Source organism: Martes martes (assembly GCF_963455335.1).
Source record: "Martes martes genome assembly, chromosome: 1".
Lineage (NCBI taxonomy): Eukaryota > Metazoa > Chordata > Mammalia > Carnivora > Mustelidae > Martes > Martes martes.
In genome coordinates this window covers 47,208,622-47,231,527 of record NC_137888.1, presented here as the reverse complement: position 1 = coordinate 47,231,527, position 22,906 = coordinate 47,208,622, and the positions used below count along the sequence as shown (strand labels likewise).

The following is a 22,906-nucleotide window of genomic DNA, read 5'->3' as shown; positions in this document are numbered from 1 at the left end:
ATGCATTCTGACTCTCTCTCCTAGATGACTCCTACTTTAGGCCAGTCCATTGTGGCTGAGGTGCTCTTCTATTTTGCCTCACCATGACAGTTTCCTACTTCTAATAACCGATACACATTGTGATAGGTAGAATGCTAGGAGCTTTTATATGGATTGTTTTACTTAGTCCTCAGAACAACACTATTATGAGGGAGTCTCCAGTATTATCCCCATTCTACAGATGAAGAAAGTGAGACTCATAGAAGTTAAATTGCTTTCTTAGTCGTACTAGATAGAAGCAGGAAAGCCAAGATTCAACTCTGGCTTGAAAAATGAACCCCAGAATCTGAATTTCTCCTTCTGGCACTACCCTACGTCCCTTCTATTGCCTCTTTTCCACTGATGCTGCATCACTGGCAAGTATACTTGCTCCCTGTCAGGTATCCTGCCTGTCCCTTGCCACTCAGCTACCTGCAGTGTTTACTGTCATCTACTGCTAGGGCAGTAGAGAGGACATGAGCCCTATCCTAAAGAAGGCTACCTTGGGGCAAAAGGATAAGATTCAGAAGAAGACAAATAAAAAAGAGTACAAAATCAACCACAGAAAGAGGGAGGAAGGAGTGGAAAGAATGATAAACAAAGTGTTAGGAACCTGGGGACAAGCCCAATATTATCACCACCATCACCAACTTAAACCTAAAGGCAGCTATGTATGCTGTGTTCCAGACAAGGCACTCTGAATAATACAGGAGCACACTCATATCTGTGGCAACCCAAGGCATCACCTGCCAGGTAGTTTTTTGAATGCTTCTCTGTAGAGAGAGATAAAGCAGCAAAAGGAAGCCATCATGGCTTTGGTTGGCCCAGGTAGGCCTTAAAAGATAAGGGAGATGTCCACCTAAAACTCAGTCAGCTAAGGACCTGAAGTCTCAATCTGATGAAAGACTGGGCTAGGGTTTTTTTGGGGGGGTGTGTATGTTTTTGTTTTGTTTTTGGCATAGTAGCAATCGAAATGAAAAGTCTGAAAAAGAGAAAATGTTAAAATAGTGATCTGAGGGATCTTTTTCAAATAATTAAGAACCTCATTCAGAGTACGTGAGGGGGTAAGAACACAAAAAGAATAAGCTCCTTAGTTGTAGCAGTGTATTCGCAGTAATTGTTTTTTCAAAGCTCCTTCTTTATAGCTGTAACATATTCAAAGCAAGGCAAAAAAAAATTCATTTGGGTAGATATTTTTATTAATATGAATAATTAAAATGGGGGATGGAGAGGCACCAGATTAGTGGTATTAAATGAACATCCATCATCCAATAGTTCTTTCTACAGAAAGCTCCTTAACTGACAATATAGCACTAAAGAGACAACACATAATTCGGTTTCTAAGTAATTAGAACAGATTATATGTGCTATCCCTATCATCACTACCATGTTCTGATTTCCTCTCTCAGGCCTAAATTGAGCACCTTTTCAAGTCCGCACCTGGCCCTTTGATTGGGTGTGGAGTCTTTTCTAACCCAGATTCTATGGTCTCAAAATGAAAATACTCTCCTTATAGCCTTACTCTCCAAGCTCTGTGCCTGTGAGCTCTCAAAGTGGCCTTTTTCTGGTTCTGAAACCACACCTTTCAGCAATTTTTCTTTCTAGGAGACACTGGGTCTCACTCAGTGTCTTTGTTTTTTTTTTCCCTGTTTTTAAAAGAGAGTGAGATTTGCCCCAACTCCTATCCCTCTGTCCAATTTGAGGGTTTCATGGGCTCTTGTAAGGATCCTGTTTTTCTGCTAAAGGCTCACAAGCTCCTTATAATTAACAGGTCATTTGACTATATTCATCTTATTATTTCACTTCCTGTAATCCCTGGGGATCCAAACAAAATTGTTCAGATAACGCAAAGTCCTGACTCACGGTGCCCCATTTTTACAATATATTCCTCTGACACCAGCTAAAACCTCCTCTGTCACTTCATGCCCCAATTCTTGTTTCACAATGAAGGAAAGCAGTAACTCAGCTTGCTGGATCTGGACCCATTTATGGTGTCTCTAAATGATCTCAGTGATGATGACAGGATCTTCAATAATAAGGACATAAAGCAGACACAGATGTACATGCATACTCAGCTAGCAGATGCCAAAAAAAGTGTTACTGTTCTTCTAGATCTTGCTGACCAAGTCAAATGAATTGAGCATTACATTATGACTATGGTATGCTGTAGCTGTAATTTTTAAAAAAACCTCTGACTTGTGAGAGAAATAAAAGGAAGCAGCACACATTGAATAAAAAAGACTGGTCATAGCTATTTTTATGAGTGCTCCTAAAAATCAGACTAAACAGTGAAAAGTCCCATTGAAAAAGGGAGTAGAGCAAAGAAACATAAATTACAAGCCTGATTATCAAGAACCTATCTCAGCCTAAGGAAGCTTTCCAAAAAATTGCATATAATTACTCTGCAAACTGCTTAGAGCTCTGTGGTTATTTAACTATGAATGTAGCTGCTATCAATGCAATGCGACAATTAAAATTATATACTAATAAGAATTGCTAAAAGACATGGTGGAATATAATCGTAACCACACTATTAAAGTCTAGCCGTGAGAGCAGATACGAAAATGAATAAATCACCGTAATGTACGTAGTTTCCGCTTTAGTGATTAACATTTAAGTCAGGAAGAAAACGTAATGTATTAAACTAGTTCTGGAAGAATAAAAGCAAATATAGAAACTGAGGCCCATCAAAGTGAAGTTACACACTTAGGACTAGAATGAACAATATTTCATATATCTTAAGAAAAGATCAAATAGAATTTGTTATATCACACCATGTGTTTGTTGATGGGAAACTACTATAAGGTATAACCAGAGCTATGAAAAGTATACAGGTTTCCAGGTTTTGACAGAAAAAGGGAAACTGACAAATAACAAGCATGGTACCTTGCACATGGTAGGTCATCACTGTAACTGCTTCATAAAGATCTGAAATTAATTAAATGTCAGCTGACCTGCATAGCACTGTGGATCGATGCATTTTAAAAACCAGGCAATTCAGTGGTTTCCATGACCTTATATCAAATTATGGTTTCAAACAAACACAGTGTTTTAGGGAGACAGTTTTGTCATTTAGGATTTTTCTAAGAACTGAGAGAGAGGTATTGAAGGCAGAGGATCTTCTATCTATCCAAGGTAGGGAACTAACAACTAATTTTATTAATGATGGAAACACTGGAGCAGTGACTAGGTCAGTGAATCTGGATGAAGTGAAGGGCTCACTCACTGCAGAAGCTGACAACCCAAACTAGAGGCTTTTCCAGAGAAAAACGTATTTGTTATTTATGCTTCAACTGTCTATCCTCAAGAGAAATGGTCCTCAAAGTGTGGTCCCTTTCAAGAGTTCTGCAAGTTCAAAGTTATTTTTATAATAACACTATCTTTTTCACTCTCATTCTCTTACAAGTGTACAAAGAGTTTTCCAGAGGCTACATGACGTTTTGTGATGTCACTGTTCTGACAGGTTACAGAATGTATGAAAAAGAACTGAGACCAGCTGTCCTCAGTTAAGCCAGACACTGGAAGCAGGAAACAATGCAACACTTCCCACTTAGTTTTTTGGTTTGAAAAAGTTATTTTTCATAAAACATGTTGGTATACAACAGGTTATTATTTTTAATGAATAAATATACAAACATTAAAAAAATCTTAGTCTGGGTTTCTAATATAGTTAATATTGAAAAATATAAATCATATAATCAAAGCTCTTTAGAGCCATCGATAATTTTTAAAAGTATAAATGAGTCATGAGACCAAAAAGTTTGAGAACTACTGCTCTGGAATCTTTACTGAATTGCACTGGAACTATCTGCTCATTCTTTCCCAACAGCCTACAAATGCTTTGAGAACAAGAATGAACCCTCCCCTGTTCATCTCAGTATAGCTCCAGTACTAACTACAGACCTTTGTTGTTTGCAAATTAAATGAACAAGTCTTGCCATATTCATAACATCAAAAACTTAAATTCAAGACCCATATAATAAATACAGTGGAGTACGTGTCTCCTAAAAATGACAGATGAGAAGGTAAGCAGACTCTGAAGTTGTTCTCTACTTACATATTGATTTCTTCAGCTAACAGAAGCAACATAATGCCATTAATGGCTTGTGGAATTGTTTTTATTGTTTGATAATCACCGTACATTTATTTATATGGGCCAGGTGTCAAAAAAAAAAAAAAACAACCTGGAAAAGAATCTGGAAGAATAGAAACAATTGATGTTTTAGGGTGGTCAGATTATAGATGAATATTTCCTTTCCAATTTCATTTGCTGTTGCTGATTAATGTTGCTTGTGTAATAAATATATTTGTCCAGCAGAGCTCTGGACTCTAACGAAAAAATAAAAGAACTGCTCCTTTGTTTGCAGAGATGAAATAACCAAAGGAGAGTGAGGGGCTTGATTGAGGTGGACATTTATCATCAATCTCTCTTGTCAACCAAGCAAGCATATATAGTTCTAATGCAGGAATCTGAAAGAAGAGATGTTGCAACAGTCTTAATTCTTTCTGAAGTCCAATAATGTATTTGGAAAACACCAATGGGAAAACCATTTATACCTCATTTTCTTAAACACTTGAAACTATGCACAGAGTAAACACTAGAGCATCTTCTTTTAAAAAATGAATAAAATTATTCAGGGCAATACTACAATATTGCCAGAGGAAGGTATATTTGTTCATTCCTCATTCATTCAAAAAACACTCACTTGGGTAAACAAATAAAACAAACATTTGATACCCTTCACATGTAAGGGGCTTTGTGGTAGACATATTTGTAGAAGAAACAAGTGAATCAGACATGTGCCCAATTCTTAAGAAGCTTATATTTTAGTACAGTTCATTGTAATGCAGATAAGTAAGACAAAATCAAAAGTGGTAAAAATTATAAATTATAATGGGTATCAGCATTAGAACATTTTAGACAAACCATCTGTTTCATATGTGGTATATGATCAATATTACTTCATTTGGTGTCTCACATAGAGGAGATAAAAGATAGTCACACATGTGTGCTGACATATGTGTATGTAAATAAAAACTAAAAAGACCCTCTGAATGTGTAATTTGTAATAAAGAACCAACCTTATGAAAAAAAAAAAAAAGAACCAACCTTATGGTTAGTACCAAAGAACATTCAAGATGAGAGATGTGATATTTTTAAAAAAACAAGGAACTGGTATTGCACATAATAATAGTGATAAACCACAGTAAGTTATAACAGTTCTAAGCCATAATAGAAACTCTAAAGAAAAGCTGTAATGAGACACTGCTTTAAGCTAGTTTGGATTTAACTACCTCAATTTGTGTCCATAAAACCAGCTTCCACAACCTGTTTTTATTGGACAGGATTCAGTGACTATTCCTATAATCCTGTGCTATCAGTATTTGAACATGAATGTAACTACTCCAAGACAATAATCTTCGAGACTGGGGTATACCTACCCTGAGGGTACACAAAGACTTTCCAGAGAAAGTGCCTGTGCTCCCAGCTCTGCAATGATCCTTTCAAAACAGTCTTCCAACTTAAAATTTTACCAAACGCATCTTCCTGGGCTGGAAACTTCTCTGGATCACAGCGCAGACAAAAGGACAACTACAGAAAGACTTATGCCTCAGAGTCCCATGAAAGCAGCACAGCAACAGCTTCAGAACCACTGAAGGAAGCAGTGCTTGTTTCTTTCTCTGGGAACAACTCAGGGCAAGCTGCTGTGCCTTATCCCTATTAGGAGTGAAATGGTTGCCAAAGAGATATGTATTTACACATTTACCTAAGTTGAGAAATGAAGTCAGACTATTCCTGAATATCTGATTTAGGTGACTGGTTTGCCAATGGTGACGTTTTAGATTTTAGATTATATGGCAAATGTTAATATATATCTTCTGCAGTTATTTAAACCTTGAGTACAAATTTGTAGATGGCAGCTTTAAAATGTGTTTTTAAAAGTCCTTTTAGAATAAACTATCAGAAAATCCTTTTAGAACTATCAGAAAGATGAATTAAGGAAATAGTCCCATTTTACAATAGCAACAAAATGAATAAAATGAAAAAAATACTTAGAAATAAATCTAACCAAGGAGGTAAAAAAAAATCTGCACAGTGAAAAATGTGAAACACTGATTAAATAAACTGAAGACATGGAAATAAATAAATGGAAAGATATTCCATGTTCACAGATTATAAAGATTAATATTACTTTCCAAAGCAATCTACAAATTCAAGGTAATCTCTATCAAAATCTCTATGGCATTTTTCACAGAAATAAAAAAAAAATCCTAAAATATGTACGTAAACAAAAAGACCCTGAATAGCCAAAGCAATCTTGAGAAAGAAGAACAAAGCTGGAGGCATTATGATCACTGATTTCAAACTAAATCACAAAGCTACAGCAAACAAAACAGTATAGTACTTGCATAAAAAGCAGATACAGACATCAATGGAACAGAAAAGAGAGCCGAGAAAAAAAAATCCTAATATGGCCAATTAAATTTCAACAAAGGAGCCAAGAATACACAGTAGGGAAAGGACCTCTTCAAAAAATGGTTCTGAAAAAAACTGGATATTCACATATACAAGATTAAACTGGACCACTATCTTATATTACACACAAAAATCAACTGGAAATGGATTAAAGATTTGAATGTAAGACCTGAAACTATAAAACTCCTAGAAGAAAATAGTGGGTAATCTCCCTATTGGTCTTAGCAGTGTTTTTTGAATTTTATGCCAAGAGAAAGGAAATGAAAGACCTGTACTCCAAAACTATAAAAGATTGATGGAAGAAATAGAAGATGACATAAAAAATGGAAAGAGATATTCCATGCTTATCAACCGGAAGAACCAATATTGTTAAAAAGTCCGTACTGGGACACTTGGTTGGCTCCATCAGTTAAGCATCTGCATTTGGCTCGGGTCACAATCCCAGGTTCCGGGATCAAGTCCTGCCCATCAGGCTCCTTGTTCAGCCGGGAGCTTCTTTCTCTCTCTGCCTGCCTCTCCCTCGCTTGTGCTCGCATTCTCTCTCTCTCTCTCTGACAAATAAATAAATAAATTCTTAACAACAACAACAAAATGTCTGTACAGCCCAAAGCAATCTACAGATTTAATGCAATCCCTACCAAACACGAACACTTTTCACAGAATTAATACCACAATTTGTATGGAGCCACAAAAGACCCTGAATAGCCACAGCAATCTCGAGAAGTAACAACAGAGCTGGAGGTATCACAATCCCAGATTCCAAGATCTACTACAAAGCTATAGTAATCAAAACAGTATGGCACTGGCACAAAAATAGATACACAGGTCAGTGGAACAGAACAGGCTAAGAAATAAACCCATACTCACATATGGTCAATTAATCTATGACAAAGGAGGCAAGAATACATAATGGAAAAAAGAGTCTCTTCAATAAATAGTGCTGGGAAAACTGGACAGCTTATGCAAAAGAATGAGATTGGACCATTCTTTTATACCATACACAAAAATGGAACTCAAAATGGATTAAAGACCTAAATGTGAGACATGAAATCATAAAACTCCTAGAAGAAAACATGGGCAGTAATTTCTCTGACATCAGCCATAAAACATTTTTCTAGGTATGTCTCCTCAGGCAAGGGAAGAAAAGGGAAAAATAAACATTGAAACTGTCAAACTAAAAAGCTTCTACACAGCAAGGAAACTGTCAACAAAACAAAAAGGAAATCTATGGAAAGGGAGAAGATACTTGCAAATGATATTTCCAATAAGGGGTTAATATCTAGAATATATAAGGAACTCATACAACTCAACAGCAAAAAAAAACCAAATAAATTAAAAAATGGGCAAGGAACCTGAACAGACATTTCCCAAAGAAGACATACATATAGCTAGCAGGTATATGAAAAGGTACTCGACATCACTAGTCATCAGGGAAATGAAAATGAAAACCACAATGAAATATCACCTCACATCTTATCTACTGTCAAAAAGACAAGAGGTAACAAGTGTCAGCAAGGAGGTGAAGAAAAGGGAACTCCTGTACACTGTTGGTGGGAATGTAAATGGAACTATGGAACACAATATGGAGGTTCTTCAAGAAATCTTTAAAAACTACCATTATGATCTAGCAATCCCACTTCTGGGTATATATCCTGAAAGGTAATGAAATCACCATCTCTGAAGAGATAACTCAACTCTCAGGTTCACTGCAGCATTATTCACAATAGCCAAAGTATGGAAACAACTGAAGTGTCTGACAACAGATGAAGAGATAAAGAAAATGTGATGAGATGGAATATTATTCAGCTTTAAAAAAGAAGGAAATCCTGCTATTTGCAACAACACAGAGAATCTGGAGGGCACTACACTAACTGAAATAAGCCAGACAGAGAAAGACAAATACTGCATGGTATCACTTACATGGGGATCTTTAAAAAAAAAAAAAAAAAAAAAAGCTGATCTTTATATAATCAGAAAGTAGAGAGGTGGTTGCCAGGATGAGGGTGGGGGCAGGAAACAGGAAGAAGGTGGTAAAAGGGTATAAACTTTCAGTTATAAAGATGAATAAGGTCTGTGGATCTAATATATAACATGGTGACTACAGCTGATAATCCTGTATTGTACAAGTGAAATTTGTTAAGAGTAGAACTTCAGCGTTCTCACATACACAAAAAGTGAATATGTGAGGTGATGAATATGTTAACTTGGAGAGACTCCTTTCACTATATATATACATATATATGTGTGTGTGTGTGTGTGTGTGTGTGTGTGTGTATCAAATCATGTTATATAATTTAATATTTTATAGTTTTGTCAAATTATACCTCAATAAGCTAAGAAAAGGTAGATAATATTTGCTAAAGGAAGTGCTATGACTATACCATATATGAACAAACTAGTTGTACATAATAAAATTATTTTAGGAGATAGAAGAGCAAAACATTTAGAAACCACTGCCCTATGAGATATGAAGTAAAGAGAATTCAAACACAATGATTAAGATAATTTTTCTTTAGGTTGATAGTTTCTCCCACACAGAGAATGTTTCTGGAAAAAAACAGTGTGTGTGGACCAGGGTGAGGTAATAGTTTGGGTTCTTTCCTGGAGAGATAGTGTTGCATTGGGCGTTATACCTTCCTGACATTCCCGAGCTTCAATTTTCATGGTCATCCAAATGAACCTTAAACTGTGAGAAGCACTGGTAAAGAAGAGGCCATCTGTAGGAAAGATATAATCACCACGTATATAAGCAACTCAGGTGGGAACTTTTTGATGCACCTACTTAACTAAAGCTGAGTAAGGCAAAATGATGAAGAGTCTAACCCTAATGACAGACTGACATATATAAATGTCCCTAAGCACACAACTCACTGTCCTCAACTAGGGAATTTGTTGCCCCAGGAAACACTGGGCAACGAAAGTCTAGAGACATTTTTGGTTGCCACAAGTGGGGAGAGGAAGGCTACTACTGGCATCTAGTGAGTTGATACCAAAGATGCTGCTAAACATCTTAAAATGCACAGCACAGCCCCCATAACAAAAAATCATTTGACTCAAAATGCCAATAGTGCTGACAATAGAGAAACCCTAGCATAGATTATGCAAACATCCCTATATAAAGCTGTGTTAACTGGAACTGTTCATGAAAAAAGGAGCAATAATTTGACTACACAGCTATGAGGGGATGAATTTTATATCTGGGCATTCTGCATCTCAGGGTCTATGCAGCTTTCAAGACTATGTGTACCCTGGCTAAAAGCTCTTAAAATCGTTTATCTGCTATTTCTAGCAAACTCAAGAGTCAATGATAATCTGTATTAGCATATAAAATCAGTCAGCATCACTGCCTAAAACCTGTTACTTTGTGAAGAAAAATAATGGAGACAGAAAATTAAGGTACTATTTCATTTAAAACCTAATCCAACTGAAGAAGAAAGCAGGCGTAGGGCCCTTAACTCCACACCCTCCTTACCAAAAGACACCAATAGTCTATACCTTCATTTTCCACATCCACAATCCCTTGTTGGCAATTTCAAAAAGCTAATAACTTGCAATATTCTTTTCTAAATTGTGGCTGCACTTCTTATCTGAACTCATCATCTGGCAGCAAAGCCTGAATAGAGGCAAGGCTATTCATTATCTTAATTATCCCACTTAGTGTAACTATTCACAGGGTTCACTGCAGAAGTATTCAGAGGTTTGCTTAGAAGGTGGTGCCACAGGACTTGCTGGAACTGTACAAATGATAGATGCTCCTTACTGCCTTTCTAAAATTTGAAAAACTGTAACTTTGAAAACATTTGGCTTCAAAAGTTTTGGATATACGATTTATGGACCTCAAATGAATAAAATACAGTCAACAGCAAATACTGGCTGTAAGTATTAATATACATTTGAAAAAGACGCACACATACACAAATCCCTACATTAGTAATTAGCAGTATGACAATCAGTTTCTTTATTTAGAGCACTGTGTAAAAGTCAGGCTTGCAGCTTCAAATCCTATAAGGACCTGCTAACTCTGCATAGAAATGCCTTTCTTCAAGTCCACAAACTAACCTCAAACTCAAATTCAGCCTTCTTGGTAAAAAGCAAGAACAGTGAATGATTTAGGGTAACCCCTTGACTATACCAGAAGTGCTAATTCCAATTCAGTAGTATAATCAGCCTCTCTCTCTCTCTCTCTCTCTCACACACACACACACACACACACACACACACAGAATGTGTAATAGCATTACAGGCATCAGCTGGCTCTGAGAAGGTTCTGTCAGGGCCTCTCTCCTATCTTCAGTTCTCACTGGTTGCCAGCCCTAAGCTCCTGAGTTGATGGTTGGGAGTATAACTCTTTCTGCATATAAACTCTTATTTCCCTCCCAGACAGGCCTTACCTGACCAGCCTGTTGACTGTATTATGGTGTGCTCAGGGGACTGGCCCACAGAAATAGCAGGTTGTTAGGAAATAAGTAGTAAGGAATTACTGAGAGCAAATGTACTCAAATTGTCAGTTTTATGTGCCTACCTTATAGGATGGGGGCTTGGGAACAAAAGGGGATGCCAGCTAATTTCCAGAAACCATCAAAAAGATACTTGGCCTTGGAACCATGATGAAAAAGATGCATCATGCTTGCTGCCAAAAACAATGAATGCAATAGAAACAATTTAAACTTCTTCAACATCTTTTTTTGCCAGTTATAGCTCTGCCAAGGTTCACTAATCACCATTCAGTTTTTATCCTTTTTTCATTACACTGTAAAATAATCTTCCCTCTTTTATATCCTAAGAAAATACATGTCCTTCTCCTGAAAATGAAATAGCACATGGTATTATTTAATAAGTTGAAAACAAATCCTGAAAAGTTTTTGTGAAACTGTTCTCTAATAAAACTCTAAGAACTGTGATATAAAGCAGAGAAAATATTTTACTGCAGTTATACTCAGCGCATTGTTAAATATGATTCTAATGCTAAGGTGGGAGGAAGAAGCACTTTGCCAAAATTTTTGTAACTTTCACCACCAAAGCAGTTTGCCCGTGGACGTATCTGCCAGTGGGTTGTGAAGTCTCATGACCATTCAGGAAGGAGGTGCCATCTTTCTCTTCTCAGGTGTCTCAGATAGGGAGTGGGAAGGGGCCAGAGGCTACAGGCAAGCCTCCTTCTAAGACTGTGGATGAGATCATCATCAACCCCACCCCAGCATCCAGCTCAGCTTCTTAAGAATTTCACAGGCTCCAGCCCTCAGACCAGCCTCCTGTCAGGTTCTCAAAACAGGAAAAAATAAAAGGGGATCTTCCCCACAAAAAAAAAAAAAAAAGGAATTCTTACATTATACTATTATTTTAAACATGTTCCTGTTATGTAGTGTAATCAAGGAAAAGAGCAGATTAGGATCTCAAGAAAGACTTTTCCAAGAAGACTCTTCTAAATTAGTTTCCTTTTAAAATGTCCTTACAAATCCTTAAACAATTTTCAAAAAGAAAGTTTTATGGCAAGGATTAAACATATGCATTGCATAATTAACTCATTCCTAATAGAAAAGATACAGTAAAATATTGTGAGCTCTCTATGCTTTATCAGAAAACAAACTTTTCACCATGACAAGTCCTTTAGTACAGTTCTTCAGGGATTCCACTCTATTTTAGCTTCTGTGTAACAGTACTGCAAAGCTGTAATTACATTCTCTGTAATCAGCCCATTCCCAATGTAATCAAGAGTGCCACAAATTTCAAGTTATGACCTCACGGCTGAGAAGGAAAATGTGTGGAAGAGACAATTTATACTACATGTAAAATGACATTGTGTTATGCCAACAAGTTTAAAACATTAAAGAAAAAAGTAATATTATAATAGAATCATCATTTATGAGGGAACTATTATGTTCCTGATAGGTTTTTTTTTTAAGATTTTATTGATTTATTTGACAGAGAGAGACCACAAGTAGGCACAGAGGCAGGCAGAGAGAGAGGAGGAAGCAGGCTCCCTGCTGAGCAGAGAGCCTGATGTGGGACTCCATTCTAGGACCCTGAGATCATGACCTGAGCCTAAGGCAGAGGCTTAACCCACTGAGCCACCCAGGTGCCCTCTGATAGATTTTCTTCCATCATTTCTACCATCTGACTCTAATCAACTCTTTCCTATTAAACCCTGTGCTCTTACCGTATGGTATAACAACTCAACCCCTTCAGATGCCTTTCAATTCCCTTCATTCAATTGCCAGTCACTATGGGGATAAAGATATATGTGAGGTGAATGGTTCCTGGCACAATGTTATGCTAATGTAAACCATACTTTAATTGGCAGAAAGGTCCATCAGTGAAGTGTATAATTTCTAAGCAATGTGAATAAAATTTCATCTCAATTAAGAATCAAGAAATTGAGCATCAAATGTAATGTGCCACATATTATAAAGGTTTAGGCAAAACATTTTATAAATGTAACCATAGCCACATTAATAAGAAAGGACAACAGCAATAACTCTTACCAAATGCTTACTTTGTGCCAGCATTATAAGAATCTTAGACAAATTATCTCATTTAATTTTCACAAACGGCCAATGAGGTAATACAATTATTGCCTCCATTTTTCATATCAGGAAGCTGAAGCTCAAGGATGTTAAATAACTGCCCAGGTTAATTAGCTGGTAGAATAGAGCCAGTATTGAAGCCAGGTCACCTTGAAACTCTGTTTTTTACAGCTTTCAGGGTAAACTGTCTACTGGTTCTATTATACAAGCAATTTAAACAAAATATTTTACCTTTACTCTTCCACCAAGGCTCCTGGTGAACTACAACTATTACCAATCAACAAGGGGTGTGGGGAGAGGGAGTAGTGAAAGCAAAAAAGCAAGATAACTGCTTATCAAGATTCTCCTCTCCAATCAAATTTAGGAATTCCTTTCCATGAAATTCAGGAATTCCTTTCCATATTCTGTATAGCTGATCAATCTTTTTAAATTATACAAGTGTTTAATGACAGCTGATAAATTACTAAAGCACCAATCACAAAGTAGAATGCATTCTTCTATTTTTCAGACTAAAGAAGCTGATTCACCAAGAAACCAAGTCCCAGGAGAAGAAGGAGCAAGAAAAGGAAAAGAGGGTCACCGCCCTGAAACAGGAGCTGACCAAACTGAAGTCTTTTGCTTTGATGGTGGTGGACGAACAACAAAGGCTGACGGCACAGCTTGCCCTTCAAAGACAGAAAATCCAAGACCTAACCACAAGTGCAAAGGAAACACATGCTAAACTAGCCCTCGCTGAAACCCGAGTTCAGGAAGAAGAGCAGAAGGCAACCAGACTAGAGAAAGAACTGCAAACACAGACCACAAAGTTTGACCAGAACCAAGAAACAATTATGGCAAAGCTCACCAACGAGGACAGCCAAAATCGTCAGCTTCGACAAAAGCTGGCAGCACTCAGCCGGCAAATTGATGAGTTAGAAGAGACAAACAGGTCTTTACGAAAAGCAGAAGAGGAGCTGCAAGATATAAAAGAAAAAATCAACAAGGGAGAATATGGAAACTGTGGTATCATGGCTGAGGTGGAAGAGCTCAGGAAACGTGTGCTAGAAATGGAAGGGAAGGATGAAGAACTCATAAAAATGGAGGAGCAGTGCAGAGATCTCAATAAGAGGCTCGAAAAGGAAACATCACAGAGTAAAGACTTCAAACTTGAGGTTGAAAAACTTAATAAAAGAATTATGGCTCTGGACAAATTAGAAGATGCCTTCAACAAAAGCAAACAAGAATGTTACTCTCTGAAATGCAATTTAGAAAAAGAAAGGATGACCACAAAGCAGTTGTCTCAAGAACTGGAGAGTTTAAAAGTAAGAATCAAAGAGCTAGAAGCCATTGAAAGTCGGCTGGAAAAGACAGAATTCACCCTAAAAGAGGACTTGACTAAACTGAAAACATTAACTGTGATGCTGGTAGATGAAAGGAAAACAATGAGTGAAAAATTAAAGCAAACTGAAGATAAGTTACAAGCTGCTGCTTCTCAGCTTCAAATGGAGCAAAATAAAGTAACAACAGTTACTGAGAAGTTAATTGAGGAAACAAAAAGGGCACTGAAGTCCAAAACTGATGTGGAAGAAAAAATGTACAGTGTCACCAAGGAGAGAGATGATCTAAAGAACAAACTGAAAGCAGAAGAAGAGAAAGGAAATGATCTCCTGTCCAAAGTTAATCTGTTGAAAAACAGGCTTCAATCATTGGAAGCAACTGAGAAAGATTTCCTAAAAAACAAATTAAATCAAGATTCTAGTAAGTCCACAACAGCATTACACCAAGAAAACAATAAGATTAAAGAACTCTCTCAAGAAGTGGAAAGACTGAGACTGAAGTTAAAGGATATGAAAGCCATTGAGGATGACCTTATGAAAACAGAAGATGAGTATGAGACTCTAGAACGAAGGTATGCTAATGAGCGAGATAAAGCTCAATTTTTATCTGAAGAGCTGGAACATGTTAAAATGGAACTTGAAAAGTACAAGTTAGCAGAAAAGACAGAGTCCAGCCATGAACAGTGGCTTTTCAAAAGACTTCAAGAAGAAGAAGCGAAATCAGGGCACCTCTCAAGAGAAGTAGATGCACTGAAAGAGAAAATTCATGAATACATGGCAACTGAGGACCTCATATGTCATCTCCAGGGAGATCATTCAGTTCTACAAAAGAAACTCAATCAACAAGAAAACAGGAACAGAGATTTAGGAAGAGAGATTGAAAACCTCACTAAAGAGTTAGAGAGGTACCGGCATTTTAGTAAGAGCCTCAGGCCTAGTCTCAATGGAAGAATCACCTCTGACCCTCAAGTATTTTCTAAAGAAGTTCAGACAGAGGTAGCAGACAATGAGCCGCCCGATTACAAGAGTCTCATTCCTCTGGAACGAGCAGTCATCAATGGTCAGTTGTATGAAGAGAATGAGGACCAGGACGAAGACCCTAACGACGAGGAATCCGTGCTGTCCTTCAAATGCAATTCATCTTTTCCCTGTCCTGTTAACAGGAAGCTATGGATTCCTTGGATGAAATCGAAGGAGAGCCATCCTCAGAATGGAAAAATACAAACTAAACCCAATGGCAATTTCATGCAACCTGGAGATCTAGTCCTAAGCCACACGCCTGGGCAGCCACTTCATATAAAAGTTACTCCAGACCACGTCCAAAACACAGCCACTCTTGAAATCACAAGTCCAACTACAGAGAGTCCTCACTCTTACACAAGCACCGCAGTGATACCAAACTGTGGCACCCCAAAGCAAAGGATAACCATCCTCCAAAATGCCTCCATAACACCGGTGAAATCCAAAACTTCTGCTGAAGGCCTCATGAATATAGAGCAAAGTATGTCCCCAATTACTATGGCAACCTTTGCCAGAGCGCAGACCCCAGAGTCTTGTGGTTCTATAACTCCAGAAAGGACAATGTCACCTATTCAGGTTTTGGCTGTGACTGGTTCAGCAGGCTCTCCTGAGCAGGGACGTTCCCCAGAGCCAATAGAAATCAGTGCCAAGCATGCAATTTTCAGAGTCTCCCCTGACCGGCAGTCATCGTGGCAGTTTCAACGTTCAAACAGCAACAATTCAAGTGTGATAACTACTGAGGATAATAAAATCCACATTCACTTAGGAAGTCCTTACATGCAAGCGGTAGCCAGCCCCGTGAGACCTGCCAGCCCTTCAACACCACCACAGGATAACCGAACTCAAGGCTTAACTAATGGGGCACTAAACAAAACAACCAATAAAGTCACCAGCAGTATTACTATTACACCAACAGCCACACCTCTTCCTCGACAATCACAAATTACAGTAAGTAATATATATAACTGACGACTCTCACCCTCATCCGGTCTATAGTGATATTGTTGCAAGGAACTCAATCCTTTTTAATTATCCCTCCACATCCCCCAAAAGACTGACTGAACTTGTACTTTGGGAAGGTTTGTGCATGAACTATCCAAGAGTATCTGAAACTAACTAAGTGTTGCCTGCAATAGTCATATCAAGTGTGCACTTACTGTATATCTTTTCATTTACATACCTGTATGGAAAATATTTAGTCTGCACTTGTATAAATACATTTTTATGTATTTCATTTTCCATAACTCACATTAATTTCACTGCAACTTGTCTTGATGAAATACCTTAACATTTTAAAGCAGTAAATAATGTTATTTTTACCATTGCTTGCTGAATTTTTTTTTTGTCATTTTGTGTTATATTTTTGCATGTATAATAGAATTTTACTTTCTGTTCATAAGGTCTATTAATTCTTCCTTAAAAACAAGTAGGACCTACTTCCCGCTTCGCATTACAGTCAACTTCTGATCACATGTTATTAGAGGAAGAGGAAGTGGTTCAAATAAATAAAATTTATGTTTCTTTGATTTTAAAGTGAACTGTAAGATCTCTCAGGGGCAAACTTAACTTCCAGCTTCAGATGTATTTCAGTATCCCTGGTGCCCGGCAAAGTGCTTAGCACATATTAAGAACTTAATAAATGTTTACTTACACTAAGTGAATAAAATATTAAATAATTTGCTTTTATAAGCACATATAAGCTGATGGTGAAAGTAAAAATGAAATGTGACAGGAAGCCAGAAAAAGCACATTTGAAAACACAAGTTACCTTGATAATCAAGAGTTGACTGTATTTCTACTACAGGTGAAAACCCCCATAACATATGTATTTGCATCTAAACATGAAATAAGCCACTATGATATACGCTCTTGAACACTGCTTCAAAGCAAAGATGTCATTCTTATTTTTCTTTCCTATCTGTTTCCCAAAATAGTTTGGATTATTGAAGGTAGATGCTTCCTACCTTGCTTGTAAATCAGCTATATTCAGAAGCTTACAATGTAATTGCATTTCTCCCCCACCTCTAACCAAGCAAATAGAAGCCAAACATAATTTTAAATACAAGTTATAGAAAAGGCATTTTTTTAAAATCATACATTATGTTAGTTGAGGAAAATTTATTCTGTGATTATTGTTATGCCACTTACAAGGTAAGTGAGAAAAACTCAGCCAAAGCATTCTAAGAATTCTGATACCTACCTTATAGGACTCTTTGAAAATAATCTATATTTCCATAACAGAGAACAACAGTTTTCAGAGGAACATTTTAAATTACAAATCTAATCCCCAAGCCACACCCCCCCCCAAAAAATCAGACAAAATAGTTCATTACCAGTTTCCCTTTTTCCAACCTCATAATTGTTAATTTCGTTTGGTCAATTTTACTGCCAGTTACTAATTTTAAACACAATTCATTTAGACACCCAGGCAAACTGAAGATCTTGAGAAGTAAAAGAAATCTTCCACAATTATCCTCCTTTTCCCTGCAAAATCAATTTCATGATAGGATAGCAAAGATTTGTTGACAGAAACACTTCCATGGTGATGAACTGCAACACCAATGCTGTGGGCTTGCATCATCATTAAATAAATTTGGATGAAAGCTGAGGCTGGTGATGAATAAGAAAGCTTCTGTTTAAACACATTTATCTTGGGAATCGGCAGTGACCCAACTCTATTACAAAATACATGATGGTCTAAATGTTTTCAAAACTATTTTTATTTATTTATTTTAAAAGATTTTATTTATTTGAGAAAGAGAGAGAACAAGGAGGAGGGGCTGGAAAGAGGCAGAGGGAGAGGGAGAAACAGAATCCCTGCTGAGCAGGGCTCTATCCTAGGACTCTGAGATTAGGATCTGAGCCCAAGGCAGATGCTTAACCAATTGAACCACACAGTTGCCCCAAAACTATTTTTATTTTTAGGTCACCTTGGGCTAGAATTTTAGAAGAAACTACATACTTAATTTAGCATTTTTCAAAGTAGACATTGATAATGCTATTGCATAAGATGCTTTTCTAGATAATAAGAGAGGGTACACATAACATTTTGGAGCATGACAGAAAGTAGAAAGAATGAAGAACAAAGTCTTTGCAGTGCTTCCCAACCTTTGTCACATAATGGCCTGGAGAGAAAATATGCCACCCCAGCTGCTGAGGGGAGATCCATTCCTGGCACACCTGTAACTAACAGGGTTTGAAAGCTCTGGGCTCTTCAACAGTTCAACCCTTTTGTAAGGATTCAATTTCTCATGTGAGCCAGAATAATTCTCTACAATAAAGTTAACACCACGGGATCTGCGCTCCATGATTATAATGCAAATTCTCATTTCATCACCTGCTCTAGGTATTTACTATAAATAGGCATCCCAAGTGATTAGTGTTGCTAGAAGTTTATTGGACTTTCAAGGAACTGAACCTCTTTAGAGGTTCCTCTACTGGGAGGATTACTTCTGTATAATAATTCACATCACCATCAGAATCTAGGAACATTGTCATATTAATAACATATATAGATTATTAAAAGTGTTACTAATTAAAATTTATGGTAAGGACAGCACCATTTCTGGAGGAAAAAAAAAAAGCATCTTCCCCTTTCCATAAAATCACACATTAAAAAGGAGCATCTTCCCATCACACATTCTAGACTTTTGGTCCTTAATTTCAAAATTAATTTTTTACTTAGTTTCTTCTAAAGATTTTATTTATTTATTTGACAGACAGAGCGAGCACAAGGAGGGGAAGCAGGCTCCCCACTGAGGAGGGAGCTGGACATGGGGCTCAATCCCAGGACCCTGGGATTGTGATCTGAGCTGAAGACAGACGCTTAACTGACTGAGCCATCCAGGTGCCCCTCAAAATTGAATTTTTATATCCTGTATATGTTTGAAAGGTTATAGAACTTTCTTTTTCATTTGTATATAATCACAGAAGAACCTTGAAAGCTAGGAAGGAGGAAGGAAGTGACACTGGAAAATCTTCAGATGAGATATGTAAGGGTGGAAATTTGTTTTCTTGAAAGAAGGAGGCCAATGAGAGACTCACAGAAGACAGTTTTTATATACTTTATATATCTGATGAAATATCTTTCATTTTATCTGAAGTCCCAGCTTCAGAACCAATTTTCATTTTACTCAGTCCCCTATCTTTAAAATTTTTAAGCTGCAGCATCCTACCATAGATTTAAATGATTTTCCATATTCTTCTGTCCTTTTAAGAACAAAGGAAAAATTTCCCCTGAGGATGCCTCTGTTCCCTGGGGGCAATGGCAAAAATAAAATCATCACCCTTACTAGGACAATGTGCATTACTATAGTTGGAACTTTACATATAAGGGAAGGTCTCTATACATTCAAGATAATGACAGGATTACATAAATATACTCAGAAGGTCTCCACAACTATAGTTCACAACACCAAGACTATTAAGACAGGTCTTCATGACACCCAAAGGATAAAAATTAGGCTGTACTATAAGATGGTCATAAAAGGGGTATTTCATTAAGAACTTTTTTAAACTTGGAGCCTAAGCATTTGATGATCTTTAATGAAGTAGAATTCCAGACAAAAACATCTTTTTGGTAGCTTCTTTGATCCTGAATCTTTACAGAGTGAGTCTCCTTTGAAACTTATTAGATAAAGGCAGGGAAAGATCTTTATAACAACATTCTATTTCCCTAAGCCTTGGTTTCTGTTATTGTTTTCCCCTCCAAAAATCATTTGGCTTTGCAATCCTAAGAGAAAGCATAATCAGGCAAAAATGTATGCCCCAAACATTAAGATCCGTGTTTCTCAAAGTAAAATCCAAGATACATGTATGAGAATCTCGACGGTCCTACGAGGGTAGGACTCGGGAAGCTGCACAAATTCCTCTGCTGATTAGTATGCATTCTAAAGTAGGAATTCCACTGTTTTAGAAATTCCCACATTGATAAACATTAGCAAACATGTTCTGACAGTAGCCCTGCTCTATCAGAATGAATTACACCAGTCTAAGGAATTGTGACTATTCTGCTCTCTAGTGGCTGGCATGACAAACAGAAAGCTCATTCCCCAGATTTTCTTTTTACTCAGAAGAAAAGCTTAATAAAAACTACCATTTATAAGGTGGAAAAGTTCCTACTTTTACAATTGTACCAAAGCATAGATGCCTGAATCTTTAGCTGAGCAGTAGCAGGCTGTCTGACACCTACAAGCTGTTTCTCCCTCAGATCCAGGGCCCCCAAAAGCCCTACAGCATTTCTTGAGAATGGTCCAGAACATACACTAAAGAGAGCAGTTTGGATGAACCAAAACAAAGGACTCCATTCACCTTAGGCCACAGTGGAGCAAATGCCAAGAAAGAGCAAGGAAGATAAGTGGTTCAATAAAGTCCCCAATCTCAAACCTCCTTTAATTCATTTTCATTTAGATTAAACTCCAAATCCTTTCCTTTCCAACGGATGGACCCTTCTACTGTGCAGTGAAATATATCAAAGCAGGCATCCCCACAAGGCAATACTGTAGGGTAAGGAATCCTTAGGGAGTCCAACCAGTTAACTGGCCAACACTTCTAAGTACTTTATCATTTGATAATGAATTTTAACACTGTTCATATGGTAGCATATATAAATTTGTCAACATTCCATCAGGACACTAGTTTTTATACTTAAAATGGTGGCATAGGGACACCTGGGTGGCTCAGTCGGTTAAGCATCTGCCTTTGGCTCAGGTCATGATCCAAGGGCCTGGGATCAAGTCCCGAGTCAGGGTCCTTGCTCAGCAAGCAACCTGCTTCTCCCTCTGCCTACCACTCCCCCTGCTGTGCATGCCCTCTCTCTCCCTCTCTGACAAATAAATAAATAAAAACCTTTAAAAAAATGGTGCCATAAAAATGTACTCTGGGCTACAGTCAGCTATCCTAGGTACAATCTTCTTTACTTGTAGCTTCATTTTAAAATTTCACTTTTTTTTTTAAATAAAATTACTGATCAAGAGAAATAAAATTTGTCTGATTAAGGCAGTTTTTGAAAGTTTTTTTAGTTTTCTTATTTTAGTAAGTTCCTTTTCCTCCCATAGCCAAATGGTCCCGTATGATATTTTGTAACATTATCTAGGATTTTTTTTTGCCTCTGAGTTCTATTTTGCTTTTGAAGGCCTAGTCATCTTTGCATAACTAACACTGTATACAGGCTCTAAAGACCTACAAAGGCTGTTTTACTTTGCATTCCCTAGGTCTCTGGAAAGGTGGAATGGGTTCCCTAACTGAAATGCCACTCATATACCTCAGTGACACGTATTGTGTCTTTTCTTCAAAGCACCACATGGACATAACTGGTTAATCTACTGACCATGACATACCGAACTGCCTACCTTCTACTTGACACAGGGGCAGGTAGGGAGATGAAAGATTCCCCCTGAAGAGTTTATTATTCTGAGCAAGGGAAAAGACAAGAAAGAAAAGAGTAGAAGATAATATTTAATCAAGTGCAAACTGAATTCACACAGTAAACTAGAGATTAAGCAGGACTACTGTAGATTAACAAGGCTTCACAGATGAGGCCTGAAATAGGTCAAAGAAAGATTTAGAGAAGTGGAGGGATGGGGTCGGAGGGAATATCTGAAGCCAGAAAACAAGTTCAGGTTCCAGTTCATGCCCTTCCCAGCCAACTATGGGGCCCTAGAAAAGTTACTTAATTTTTGTGAAATAAAGAGAAATAAATAATTCTTAAAAAAAAAAGAAAGAAATTAAATTTCTTCTTCCTCATTTTCCTACTTGTAGGTGTCCTAACTACTAGATGGTCTCCAAAGATGTGTTTTCTTCTTCTTCTTCTTTTTCTTTTTTTTTAAGATTTTGTTCATTCACTTGAGAGAGAGAGACAGAGAGAGCACAAGCAGTGAGAGGCAGAGGGAAAGGGAGAAGCAGACTCCCCACTGAGCTGGGAGCCTGAAGCGGGGCTTGATCCCAGGACCTAGAAATCATGACCTGAGCAGAAGGCAGTTGCTTAACCATCTGCACCACCCAGGCGCCCTGTGTTTTCTTCTTTTAAGATTCTATGAATTAGTCTTTTAATCTTCAACATATCAGCCTTTTTCTTATTAGAGCAAACCTTCTCAACCTCAGGACTATTGACAGGTTGGATCTGATGATTCTTCATTGTAGAGGGATGTCCTGTGCACTCCAGGATGTCTAGGAGCATTCTTGGCTTCGACCAACCAGATGCCAAGCAGCATCCTCCAACTGTGACAAACAAAAATGGCTCCTGACATAGCCAGATGTTCTCTGGGGGGTAAAATCACCTCCATTTGAGAACCACTGCAATAGAGAGATGGACTAACGAACTCTATAAGCCAGTTCCTTTTTTACAGGACTTGCTGGTAGGAAAAAAATCTAACAGCTCATTTGAAAAGTCTTACGTCTGGTATATAGAGATGAAAATCTTGAATCTGACTAAACATAAGCCTCAAAGCAACTTTAAAAATCTGCACTGAAGACTTGAGTTACATAAGGATTTTTTTCCACTAATTTGACAGACTAGCCCAAAGCATGTGTGTATTTGATATTTATTTTTGTGT

At 37.5% G+C, this 22,906-nt stretch overlaps 2 protein-coding genes across 4 annotated transcripts in view; one reads left to right on the top strand and one right to left on the bottom strand.

Annotated features, from left to right (window-relative positions):
• The window catches only part of CMSS1 (cms1 ribosomal small subunit homolog), a 382,791-nt gene that overhangs the window by 338,233 nt on the left and 21,652 nt on the right, over positions 1-22,906 (bottom strand). The window lies entirely within an intron of this gene.
• The window catches only part of FILIP1L (filamin A interacting protein 1 like), a 301,593-nt gene that overhangs the window by 265,984 nt on the left and 12,703 nt on the right, over positions 1-22,906 (top strand). Inside the window, exon 5 of the mRNA XM_080829333.1 lies at positions 13,526-16,301. Within this exon, the coding sequence (XP_080685459.1) occupies positions 13,526-16,301 (2,776 nt within the window). The remainder of the gene's footprint in view (positions 1-13,525; positions 16,302-22,906) is intronic.